Raw genomic sequence first — 13,091 nt, 5'->3', positions numbered from 1 at the left:
CTGGTAGGGTTACCTACAGTGAAATGCCAAAGAGAAACTTTTTTTTTTAAATCCGTTATGTCATTTGTCTAGCAATTTATTATAATTGTTTTGGAAATCTACAGATTATGATTTTCCAAAATGAAGTAACGCTTTTGAGAAAATCAAGTGAGATTTCATTTAAGTCCTAGAGCTTTACTGTATAAGAAAGAATCATAGGCTGTCCTGGTTACCAGGCCTGCTATAACCTATTTGTAGAAAGAATAGTTTTAAAGCTATAAGTTTATACCGTAGAGACTGTAGCTTTAGATGGTGAGCTCACTGACAGCAGGTACTCTGATTCATGCTTTGTCCCTTGTCAATATTAAGCCAACAACAAATATTTAATAAATGTGCTTTACAACACGTCTGGGTCCACTGTAAGATTTACTATGATATTCTTTTTTTTTTTAAAGAATTCTATTCTTTATTTATTTTTGGCTGTGTTGGGTCTTCGTTTCTGTGCAAGGGCTTTCTCTAGTTGTGGCAAGCGGGGGCCACTCTTCATCGGGGTGCGCGGGCCTCTCACTATTGCGGCCTCTCTTGTTGCGGAGCACAGGCTCCAGACGCGCAGGCTCGGTAGTTGTGGCTCACGGGCCTAGTTGTTCCGCGGCATGTGGGATCTTCCCAGACCAGGGCTCGAACCCGTGTCCCCTGCATTAGCAGGCAGATTCTCAACCACTGCGCCACCAGGGAAGCCCTACTATGATATTCTTATACATAGATAGAAAGTATTTTATAACATGGTTGAATAACTTTTCAAAAGGAAAGACAATTCTGAATATTTTGGTGGTGATAAGCAAAAAACCATGACCACCTCTCCTTCCCCACACGTCTCTCAGTATAAACCTTACCAGCATAGAAAACACTTAGGAAGGTTTTAAAATACCAGTTCCTTTACCCTAACTCATTTAAATCAGGATCTCTGGGGATGGGACCTTTTAAAAAGCTCTGTAGGTGTGATTTTAACGTGCATGGTGGGGTGAGACCAACTGGATTAGCATTTATCGGATAGTAATAGTGCTTTATCTTATTTCCGAGCAGCACAGTGAGATTTGGCCTCTTACACTTAACTTCTTTTTACAGAAAAAAGAAATGAAAGCCCTAACAAAGACAGCACTCCTTGGGCGCTTCCAGTGATATTCAGTTTATTCATTGGAGGCTGGCACTCCAGCAGAACCTCATGTCTAGTTCTTAAGCAATTAGATTAAGGCCTCTTTTGCGGGGGGGGTGGGGTGGAGCCCTCTGAATTATTTGCTTTTCAAGAGGGACTTTTAGAGTTTTGACATGTAGGAAGGGAGTTTTTTAAAAGGAGGATTACTATGAGTTCAAAAAAACGTTTTAAGCATATAAGAGGTGTTCAAGAAATGTTCTTGATTGATGAATCGTTTTATCCCTGTTTTAAGGATGAATGTCAACAACTGAGGTCGAAATCAGATCTATAGAATATTAACGTAACTAGGTAACTTAGAAAACTATAATTACACAAGACTTCCTTGGAAGTTTCGTTTTATAAGAAATCTCTGCCTGGTGACACCAGGCATCCTTTTAGGATCCGACACAAGTGGCCAGTGTTCACGGGCCTGGGGGCATCTAAGACGCAGGTCGGATAAACTTCCACGCCGGTTCCCCTTCCCTAGAGGATCTGCAGTCACTCAAGCTGCCGTCAAAATGCGACCCTCCCCCATCGCCACTCAAAACCAACCTTGTGTAGTGGCCCCAGTTTGATCAACAGCAGCTCGTATTCGCCACTTACACCCTCAAGGAGGCTTCCAGTTAGTGCCCACCAGGAACTCTTTTCTGCTTGTTCCCTCTTTTTCCTTCCGGTTCGGGCCTGGCCGGTGTTCCGGTCTTGCGCCCTAGGCCCCGAGCGAGAGGCCCGGTGCACCGTTGCCATGGCAGCAGACCGTTGGGAGCTGACTGGATAGGTAGGGTCGGTGTCTGGTTCCCGGCTGAGACTGCGCGGAGCCGGGCCGGCGGGACTGCAGAATGGGCTGAGGCTGAGGCGGCGGCGGCTGTCCGGACGAGGTCGACTGAGGGGCAAAGGGCGCGGCACTGGTCCAGGACCCTAAGACGCCTGGTTTGAGGAGCGGGTGGGACCGAGGTTTTCTTGGGCCCCAAGGCCTGACCTGTTGGCGACTGCAGCTTTGCGGGAACCTCATATTTGACGCGGGCATGACTGGACGTGTGGGGACCCCACTCATAATGAATAGGTGACATGTAGTGAGCGAATCTTAACTCTTGGTGGGAATGATCTTGACAGCAGGAAGCTCCCCAAGTTCTGGTGGGGGCCAGATCCCCACAAGGACCCCTTACTGCCGAACTGGCAGAGTTCCCAAAGACAAACAGAATCTGTGAAAAGATTCCTACTTTTCCTGTTTCCGTATTTTTAAGTATAGGTTTATTGTGGAAATGCATTATCCGCCTTGAATAAATAAAGGTATAAATGTTTAACCTTCTTCCCCCCCCCTTTCTTTTTATGAAGAAGAAGCTGGGCTTGAAAATGGAGATGTATGAAACCCTTGGAAAAGTGGGAGAGGGAAGTTATGGAACAGTCATGAAATGTAAACATAAGGATACTGGGCAGATAGTGGCCATTAAGGTATTTTATGAGAAACCAGAAAAGTCTGTCAACAAAATTGCAACGAGAGAAATAAAGTTGCTAAAGGTTTGCTTCTTTTGCCTTAATTGCTCTCTGTAAGTCAAAAGGGGAGTTGTTATGGAATAAAAAATTATATAATGAATATTTCAGTTAACATGTATTTGGACATATTAATAGAAAAACAAGTGTCATAGCTTACCTTACTGTGTACGTTTTGTAATTTTACAGTGATACTAGATATATGTTCTTATGTATAATGTAACAAAAGCTATGCCAAATATTGTGAAATAATTATTCAGAAATATCCAGGTATAATACTTAGTAGAAATGTCTGCTTTGTGCAGTGTTTTGTGCCAGATGCTGTGACTATAATGATGTAAAAGACAGTACCTGCTCTTCAGGACTTTTATTAATTAGAAAGACAAGAGGGCATATACAAATAATACTGACTATTAAGTGGCTGATAATAAAAACCAAGTGATTAACACAAAGTCCTGTTGGGTAGGGAATGTTTCTTGGAGGAAATGGAACATGAATTTGGCCTTAAAGTGTATGTAGAATTTAGGAAAGAGGGAGAGACTGTTGTATTCCAGGTTAGGGGAACGGCATAAGCTCAGAGAGGCTGAAGGCAGGACAAAGAGCAGAGCAGAAAGGACAAAGTGCATTTGCCTGTAGAGTTTCTTATATGGAAATAGAAGGAGGTGATTTTAGAGAAGTAAGCTGGAGGTAGGTTTTAAAGTCTTGTCTTTTAGGCTAAGGAATCAAAACTTGATTTTGTGAGAGGTGCGAGGTTTTGAATTCAGAGTAAAGAAACTGTAAATATTAATCTAGCATTATTTTTTAGAATAGATTGGAGGACTGAGAAAGTAAAAATAGGGAGATCTGTTGTGTTTTTAATTCAGGAATCCTGTTAAATGTGACGGTCCTTGCTAGAATGCAGCAATTTGAATGGAAAGTAGAGTTAGAACATAATATATTACTAAAGACATGAAAGTGTAGAAGGAAACAGAAGGGGAATCAAAGGTATCTTTGAGATTCAGTGATTGCTACCATTGATGGAAATATGAAAGACCCAAAAGAGACATGGTTTGGGAACTAGTTCGGTTTTAGAAATGTTGAATTTGAGGTGACAGGAATACAGTGCAGTAAAGATGATAGGTAGGCGTTTAGAGGGGGAGAACAATAACAGGAGAGATCAGGGGACTAGATAGAATTTCATGTAGGTATGATTGGTCCACTTAGTGGAAAGACCTCAGGAGTGTAAAGAAAGGAGCATTAAGATTCATTGGCAATTGAGTACAAAACTAGTGATTTAAAAAATAAATATACATATGTATTTTGTTTATTGGCATTTATCTAGATGCTTTAAGGTTCATTGCCTAGATGTTTTTACATGTGATGAAGAAAACAGATACTGTTCTTGTTCTTTTTTATCTGATACAAAAGTAATATTCTCTTCTTTCTTTGTAAGTCTATATTAGATATGATGGATCAATTTACTTTCTAAATAGAAGAAATATATTAGGCATGTGTAGATTGTTGGAACTGCTCTATTTCTAGACAATGAAAAGGAAAGTTAAAGTCAGTAAAGATGTTATGATTTTGTGAGCGATACCTGTCCTTATCCTGATGACCTAAAGCATAATAATACTGTAAGGCAACTTGTGCACTGTAAGTGAAAATCTGACTAGAAGGAGACATTTTCCCAGGCAATATCTTTTGCTCTTTCTTCATCTTTGTTTCATTTAAGCTAATTATTTTTTGCTTCTTAATTGTTTTGTAAAAATAACCAATATGTGGCAAGAACACAGAGATGAATTTGAAAATGTACTATTACAACTATTATGCAAACTATTTAGAGATAGCTTAACTATTTTTTCTCATTGGCTTATTTCTTGTAGAATTTTTAGTTTCATCAGATCTAATTCCACGAGAGATTTCTTGGATTAGTTAACATTCTTAGTCTAAAAACACTGCCATAATGACTTAATTAGAACTAAAGTTTTATCTGCTGGAATTTCATTAAGTAAATTACAGTTAGAGTAATTAGTGAGAATATCTGTAGAAAAGTTTTCTATTTATAAAGGAAAACAAAAGTAAACAAGCTGAAAAAGGATAATGGAGTATTTCTAGTGGTTTTATGGTTTATCTGAGAAAGTCACTGATTCCTTAATTTTTAGCCAAATGAATAAATATTTTTGGTAATTTGAGAAAGTTAAATATTTGAGAATTGATTATAATTAAGTCAGTGTGTTAAAAAATAGAATTAGCAGCATAAAATGATAAACCTCTTGTTTTCTAAGCTGATACATGCCATTTTTGACATTTTGAAATTATCTTGACAGTGAGTGCTTAGCATTCTAAAAATGTGTTTGGTTGCTTAATAGAATATTACAGACAATGAACAAAAATGTACCCACAAATAATTGTATATTTATGTAGAGTTCCTATGGATATAAATTGGTATCTCACATATATGAAAAGTTTCTGGATATTTTGATACCCTTTTGTTATAGTGTGGTGAATTTATAACGTCCACCTGGAACTTATATTTTACTCTTGAGAGTTCAGGACAAATCTCAGAGAGTAATTAACTTCTGTAAATTCAGATTACATGCTCAGTGGCACTGGAATCCATGCTCATTTGAAATCATAAGGACCTTTTAATCACAAACCAATTTAAAAGATAGGAAGATATCTCTTAGCAGAATACCAAGTTTCATTTTAGTACATTAACTCTGAATTGTTTTAGTAGGCAACCAAATGTCAACTTGAAGTAAAGCAATACATCTCCCTCTGTTCTATAAATATTAATTATTAAATAAATTAACATTTAAAAAATAGGAATGTAAGCAAACCAGTTGAGAAATTTTTATTGAAATGCATGGAGGAAAAGAAGCAGAGAATATTTCTTCTTTTAAAAATTATATGGGTCTTATATGTGCAAATTATGGTGCATGAAATACTAAAAATCCATTTCTCTTGTTAATAGCAATTTCGTCATGAAAACCTGGTCAATCTGATTGAAGTTTTTAGACAGAAAAAGAAAATTCATTTGGTGTTTGAATTTATTGACCACACAGTATTAGATGAGTTACAACATTATTGTCATGGACTAGAGAGTAAACGACTTAGAAAATACCTCTTCCAGATTCTTCGAGCAATTGAATATCTTCACAATAATAATGTAAGTGCTTCTGGGACGAAGTGAGAGAGTGGCATTGACATATATACACTACCAAATGTAAAATAGATAGCTAGTGGGAAGCAGCCGCATAGCACAGGGAGATCAGCTCTGTGCTTTGTGACCACCTAGAGGGGTGGGATAGGGAGGGTGGGAGAGAGACGCAAGAGGGAGGGGATATGGGGGTATATGTATACGTATAGCTGATTCACTTTGTTATACAGCAGAAACTAACACAACAATGTAAAGCTATTATACTCCAATAAAGATGTTTAAAAAAATAATGTAAGTGCTTAAAAATAAGCCAAACTGTAGGATGAATATGAATTGTAAGTGCCCTTTAAACATTGTTTTGTTTTTATGAAAGTTGTTAAAATTATTTTTCTGGACAATATTAATTGACATCCTGAAAATGGAGAGATCAGGGGAGTTACTACCTTATAATTCAGTTGCAGAACCAAAAAACGTATTGAACGCATAGTATAACTATAGGGCAGACCAACTATGGGATGCTAAAGGAGGTACAGAGGAATCAGCAGTCAACTGGGGCATCTTTTATTAATGAAAGTACATTAAAACATCAAAAGTCAAGCCAGCTCAGATGAAGGGAGGTTTGGAGGTAGGAACTGGAAACTAGACCAGGGGAATGGCAAGAGAAGGTGGATGCCTTTAGGGAAAGAACAGAGAGAAATAAAGTGGCTGAGGGGTGTAAAGCCTTGTCATTTAAGTCAAGAAAGGAAAGAAGATCAACTGTTGATTTTTAGTGCTGCCTTTTAGCATTGTTTAGTTAATGTTTATCTCAGCAGGTTTTTATGGACATACTTTGTTCCCAACAGGAGCTCTACTTTCTGTAAAGTTAGATGTATGTTTGTGAAATAACAGTACAAGCTTCAAAAATAGTTTTATTAGTAAGTGATATAGGCATAACATCTATATACCCTAGGCTTTTTCAGATACCTTAATTTCTAATTTGCTGTCTTGGTAATAGTGCATCTCATGTTGCAGCTTTGAAAAATGTGGTGGTGATAGCAACTGGAAATTCAGATTGTAATTTCTTTGCCGACTGGATCCATGGGGGGGCAGTATAATGTAATAGTTAAGAGCACACAGTCCTTGGAATCAGACTGTCCTGGATTTTCACCCACCAGCTTATGTATGGATAACCACACAACTTGTGGAGTTCACACTTGCACAATGAAAGATGGTAGCCCCATTACTCTGTGGCCCCAGGAAGTTATCTAACCTCTCTGAACTTCATTTTCCTCATCTGTAAAATGATACTATAGTACCTCACAGATTTTTTATAAAGATCAAATTAGGTAGTAGGTAGTGTTTAACACTAGGTGTGTTTTAAGTGCTCATTAAATAGTGCAGATAAGGAGTCAGGAATAGTTATATGTTATCTGTATCCCTATAGTGTCTTGCCTGTAGTAGACTTTAAAAATATTTGTTGAATAATGGGAGACACCAGTATGGTCTAGACTGAGAGTAGAAAACTTCAAAGAGGAGGTAAAACTAAGGTAACAATTTTGAACTTATATGGGTGTTTAAGTTCAAGCACATAGGGAAACAACCCAAGTGTCTTATCAACAGATGATAGGTTTAGACAGATGATATATCTATATCTAAATAGATATATATATATATATAATATTATTAAGCCATAAAAAGGATGAGGTATTGCCATTTGCAGCAACATGGATGGACCTAGAGAATATCATACTAAGTTAAATCAGAGAAAGGCAAATATATGATATCACTTGTGTGTGGGATCTAAAAAATAATACTAATGAATCTATATACAAAACAGAAACAGGCTCACAGACGTAGAAAACATACTATGGTTACCAAAGGGGAAAGGGAGGGAGGGATAAATTGGGAGTATGGGATTGACAGATAACAAACTACTATAAAATAGATAAACAACAAAGATTTACTGTATAGCACAGGGAACTATATTCAATATCTTGTAATAACCTATCATGGAAAATAATCTGAAAAAAAGTATGTAACTGAATCACTTTGCTGTACATCTGAAACTAACACAATATTGTAAGTCAACAATAGTTCACTAAAACAAACAAAAATGCCTTAATGGAATCCAAATGGAAAAAAATATAAATGATCTTAAAACTAACAAAGAAAGTGAATCAATAGTCAAAAAAATTCAAGGGGAATTCCCTGGTGGTCCAGTGGTTAGAACTCTGTGCTTTCACTGCCAAGGGCCAGGGTTTGATCCCTGGTCAGGGATTTAAATGCCACAAGCTGCATGGTGCAGCGGAAAAAAAAAATTAAACAAAAATATTCAAGCATATGGAGCAGAGTTATTATAAATCATTGTAATATGGAGTTCTATGTAGTTTTGGAGCATTTCACTACAAAATAAAGAAGAATTAAACTCACTGAATCCAAAGTCTGATAGTTCACACCATATACAAAAATTAAGTTGAAATGGATCAAAACCCTAAAAAGAGCTAAAACTATAAAACTCAGAAGAAAACATAGATGTAAGTCTGTGTGTGATCATGTATTAATGCATCAAAAGCAATCAAAGAAAAAGACAAATTGGACTTCATGAAAATTAAAAACTTTGTGCATCAAAGGGCACCATCAAGAAAGTAAAAAGACAGTTCACACAATGGGAGAAAATATTTGCAAATCATATATCTGTTAAGCAACTAGTATCCAGGATATATAAAATACAATTCAACATAAAAAGACAGCCCAATTTAAAAATGGGCAAAGGACTCAATAGACATTTCTCCAAAGAAGATATAAAAATGGCTGATAGCACATGAAATGATGCTCAATATCCTGAGTCATTATGGTAATGCATATCAAAATTACAATGAGGTACCATTTCACACCCAGTAGTCTAGCTGTAATTTAAAAAACAGACAAGAATGAATGCTGGCAAGGAAGTAGAGAAATTGGAACCCTCATACACTGCTGGTGGTAATGTAAAATGGTGCAGCTGCTATGGAAAACAGCTTGGCAGTTCCTCGAAAAGTTAAACATAGAATTACCATATGACCCAGCACATTTACTCCTAGGTATCTACCCAAGAGAATTGATAACATATGTTCACATAGAAACCTGCCCAGGAATGTTCATAGCAGCATTATTCAAAGTAGCCAAAAAGTGGAAACAACTCAAATGTATATTAGCTGATGAATGGATAAACAAAATGCGGTACAACCCTACAGTGGGATTTATTCAAACACAAAAAGGAATGAAGTACTGATACGTGCTACAAAATGAGTGAACCTTGAGAACATTATGTTGAATGAAAAAAGTCAAAATGCAAAAGACATAAGTATAAATTCCATTTAAATGAAAAATCCAGAATAGGCAAGTTTATATTTGTATATCTTCTTTGAAGAAATGTCTCTTCAAGTCTTTTGCCCATATTTAAATTGGATTATTTGTTTTTCTATTGTCGAGTTGTATTTTCTGTATTTTGGATACTAGATCCTTATCAGATACATGATTTGCAAATATTTTCTCCCGTTCTGTGGATTGCCTTTTTGCCTTCTTGATAGTGGTTTTTTTAAAAATCATTTCTTTCTCTTTATTGATATCCTTTATGTGGTGAGATGTGTTCATACTTTAGTTCTTTAGACATGGTTTCCTTTAACCTTGAACATATTTAAAATAGCCAATTATAGTCTTTGTCTAGTGGCTTCAATGTTTGGGCTTCTTCAGGGAAAGCTTCTTATTGACTGCTTTTTTTTTTTTTCCTGTGCATGGCCATATTTGTTTCTTTGCACACCTATTTGGGGGGATTTTTTTTGGACATTTGTAATTTTTTGTTGAAAACTGGACATTTAAAATAATATGTGTTAACTCTGGAAGTCAGAATTTCCCATCTCTCAGGGTTTGTAGTTTTTGCTATTTGTTTAGTTACTTTGCTGAACTAATTCTGTGAAGTCTGAATTCTTTATCAAGTGTGACCACTAAAATCTCTGCTCAGTTAGTTTAGTGGTCAGCTAAGGTTTGGACAGAAATTTCCTTCAATTCTTGAAACCAGTAAATCTCTCAGCCATATTTACTGAGGGCTCTTTATCTGTGTTGGGCCATGTCTTCAATGTTCAGGCAGGCAGTTTACAACTCTGCCTTAGCCTTACCTTCCTGCTTGTGTAGAACCTTAAAGTCCGCCAGTCTTGAGAGCTTAGGGACAATCTCAGGTCTTCCCTGGGTGTGTGCACAGCTGTGCATGTACCCTCCATGATTCTCAGGAATATGTTGGAACTTTTCAAACCCTTTACGGACATCTCACTCCCAGCCTTTCTTTCTTTCTTTTCTCTTGTTTTACACACATATTTTGTTTTAACTTAACATTATATCTTGGAGGTCACACCATGTCAGAATACAGAGAATGTCTTCAATTCTTTTTTACAGAAGAATCATAATAGTAATCAACATTTTTATGGCAGCATGCATGAGGCGCTATTTTAAACGTTTTCAGTGTTTTACAGATATTAAGGCATACGTACTATTCTTCAAAACCACACTAGGAAATATGTATTTATTTCACCCCCATTTATAGATGAAGAAGCCATGTTTATGAATCTTGCCCCACTCTCACAATATCAAGGGGTAAAGTAGGGATTTGAACCTGTTAGTCTCACCACAATTTGTGCTTAAACTTTATAATACCTTTCAACTCCAGCCTTTCTTTTGTTTTTTAATTGAAGTATAGTTGATTTACAATGTTGCGACAATCTCTGCTGTGCAGCAGAGTGACTCAGTTATACGCATAGAGACATGCTTTTTTATATTCTTTTCCATTATGGTTTATCATGCAAGATATTGAATATAGTTCCCTGTGCTATACATTAGGACCTTGTTGTTTATCCATTCTAAACAGCCTTTCTTTTTAATTAAGTATTTTGGTCAGCTTGTTGTTTGTCCTGTTATAGCTTCCTCAGGTGGCTATAATGTTATATAGTGGCTGCTAAGAAGGCTGATTGCTTGGGCCAGCTCTGAGTTAGGTCAGTAAAGACAAGACTTCTAGTATGATTTTCCAGTGATCTGCCAGACATGTCAAATAATGACTATTACCTGGGAATGGCGCTTTGGAGGAGATACAGCCCTATTTTACTCCCTCTGGTGGCTGCTAGGCTGCTAGTTTTCACCATGATTTGGCGGGCTGTTGGTTTACAAAGCTACCAGAAGCTGGGGAGAGAGCAATAGAAATAGGACAAGCTAAGAATGCTACTGCATCACATGGTTAGTTTATGTTTCAACTTTTTAAAGAAACTACCAAACTTTTTCCAAAGTGGTTGTACCATCTTACATCCCCATCAACAATGTATTCCAGTTTTTCTGCATCCTCCTGTTATTGTCTTTTGATCATAGCTATTCCAGTGGGTGTGAAGTGGTATCTTTTTTTTTTTTTTTTGAGTAGTAAAACTGTCTTTATTCACAGATGACATGATCATCTATGTAGGAAATTCTATGGAATCTACAACAAAGTTAAGAGAACTAACTTGTAAGTTTATCAAGGTTGTAGGATACAAATCAATATACTGAAATTAATTGTATTTCTTTGTATTAGCAACAAACAATCAGAAATTGAAATTAAAAATACCATTGTAACAGCATCAAAAATATAAAATACTTAGAGAAAATCTGACAAAAGATATATAAGACCTATACATTGAAAACTATTAAACATTGATGAGAGAAATTAAAGAAGATCTAGACACATAGAAAGAAATACTGTGTTTATAGAGGTCTCAGTGATTGTGGAAGACCAAGGAGGATGTTGTCAAAACACAGAATTTTAAAAGTTGGGATTTAGAGAGTGCTTGATTCTCAAGGATAGAGTTCTGCATGTAGTCATGGTGTTAGTTGTTAAAACGAGTGAGAACATTAGGACATCAGCTGAGTGAATCTTTCTCCCCCATGTTTAGAGCACTGAGGAGGAGGGTGATGGATGTGTAGTAGGCAGAATGTGTGAAGTGGTATCTTAACGTGCTTTTCCATGTTTATTTTTTCTCATGTTATATCCTCAGATCTTGGTATAGTGCCTGGCATATAGTAGTCACTCAATAAAAGTTGTAGAAGTAAAACAGGACTAATGTAGTTTTATAGATGTCTCCTTTAAGGTGACTCATTACCCTAAATTAATTATTTGGCCATTTAGGAGGAAGAGTGAGGCAGAACAAGAGCCATCCCCAAAGGCTTATAGCAGCAAGTTGTATAAAAAAGGAAAGATCCCAGATTTCTGTCAACAAGATATTTTCACTCGTGTCATGATACTTTTCTGGTGACGAGAATATGCTTAATACATTTGATAAAGGTTTTAAATGCCTTCTTTGTTTTAGGCATTGTACTGGGCCCTGGGGATATAGCCTGAACAAAACAGACGTACATCTTGCCCTCATGGAACTTACAGTCTAACGGGAGTGACAAAAAAGTAAATAGGCAATTAATAATAAGCATGACAAATGCTGTGAAGGGGGAAGTGCAGAATAATGTGAGAACATATAGAAGGAACATCTAATAGAAGCATCTCAGCTGAGACCTGAGGAAATAGTTGGCCAAGCAAAGTGTTCTAGGAGGTTAGAACAGCATCAGCAAATGCAAAAAATAATGACACAAACCTGGAGAATTGGGGAGCTAATATTCAATAGGCTAGCGAAGGGACATTGAGAATGTGAGCAGAGACCAAATCCTATAAGGCCTCACCAGCCATTTCACGTAGCTTCAAATTTGTCCTGTCGGGTAGGGAATCCTTGAAGGAGTGACATAATCATACATGTGATTTTAAAATAGTACTGTGATTTCACTGTGGACAATGGATTGGAGGGGATTAGAGTGAATTCAGGGAGACCATTTGGTAAGCTAGTAATTTTGATGAGAGAACTGAGGGAACTTGAACTAGGGAGAGAAGTAGACAGGTTGAGAGTATGGAACCTGAGGGAGAAAAGTGCCTTGATTTCTGGCTTGAGCTATGGGATCTATGTTGGTTCCATTTGCTGAGCTAAAGGACTGTTGAGAACAAATGAGTTTGGGAGAAAAGATGATGCGTTTAGTTTTGGATTTGCTGAGTTTGTGGGATGTGTGGTTCAGCCCTGTGGGACTTCTTGTGGACTTCCATTCCTTGTGGAAACCAGGAAAGATAGAAATAGAAATAGGGAAGTCATCAGTTTATGGATAGTTACTAAGGCTGTAATAGTAGGTGAGATTGAGATGGAACAGCCAATAGATGGGAAGAAGCCCAAAAGAATATGGTGTTCCCATAACCAAGTGAAGAAAGTGCTAAAAAAAAAAAAAAGT

General features: G+C 36.9%; 1 protein-coding gene across 1 annotated transcript in view; it reads left to right on the top strand.

The window, feature by feature from the left end:
• Positions 1 to 13,091, top strand: part of CDKL3 (cyclin dependent kinase like 3) — an 89,046-nt gene that overhangs the window by 1,156 nt on the left and 74,799 nt on the right. Inside the window, 2 exon segments of the mRNA XM_070045194.1 lie at positions 2,504 to 2,686; positions 5,613 to 5,807. Of these exon segments, the coding sequence (XP_069901295.1) occupies positions 2,522 to 2,686; positions 5,613 to 5,807 (360 nt within the window). The 5' untranslated portion in view covers positions 2,504 to 2,521.

Source organism: Globicephala melas, chromosome 3, assembly GCF_963455315.2.
Source record: "Globicephala melas chromosome 3, mGloMel1.2, whole genome shotgun sequence".
Lineage (NCBI taxonomy): Eukaryota > Metazoa > Chordata > Mammalia > Artiodactyla > Delphinidae > Globicephala > Globicephala melas.
Note: the sequence above shows the minus strand (reverse complement) of the source record. Positions and strands in the feature narration are given on the sequence as shown.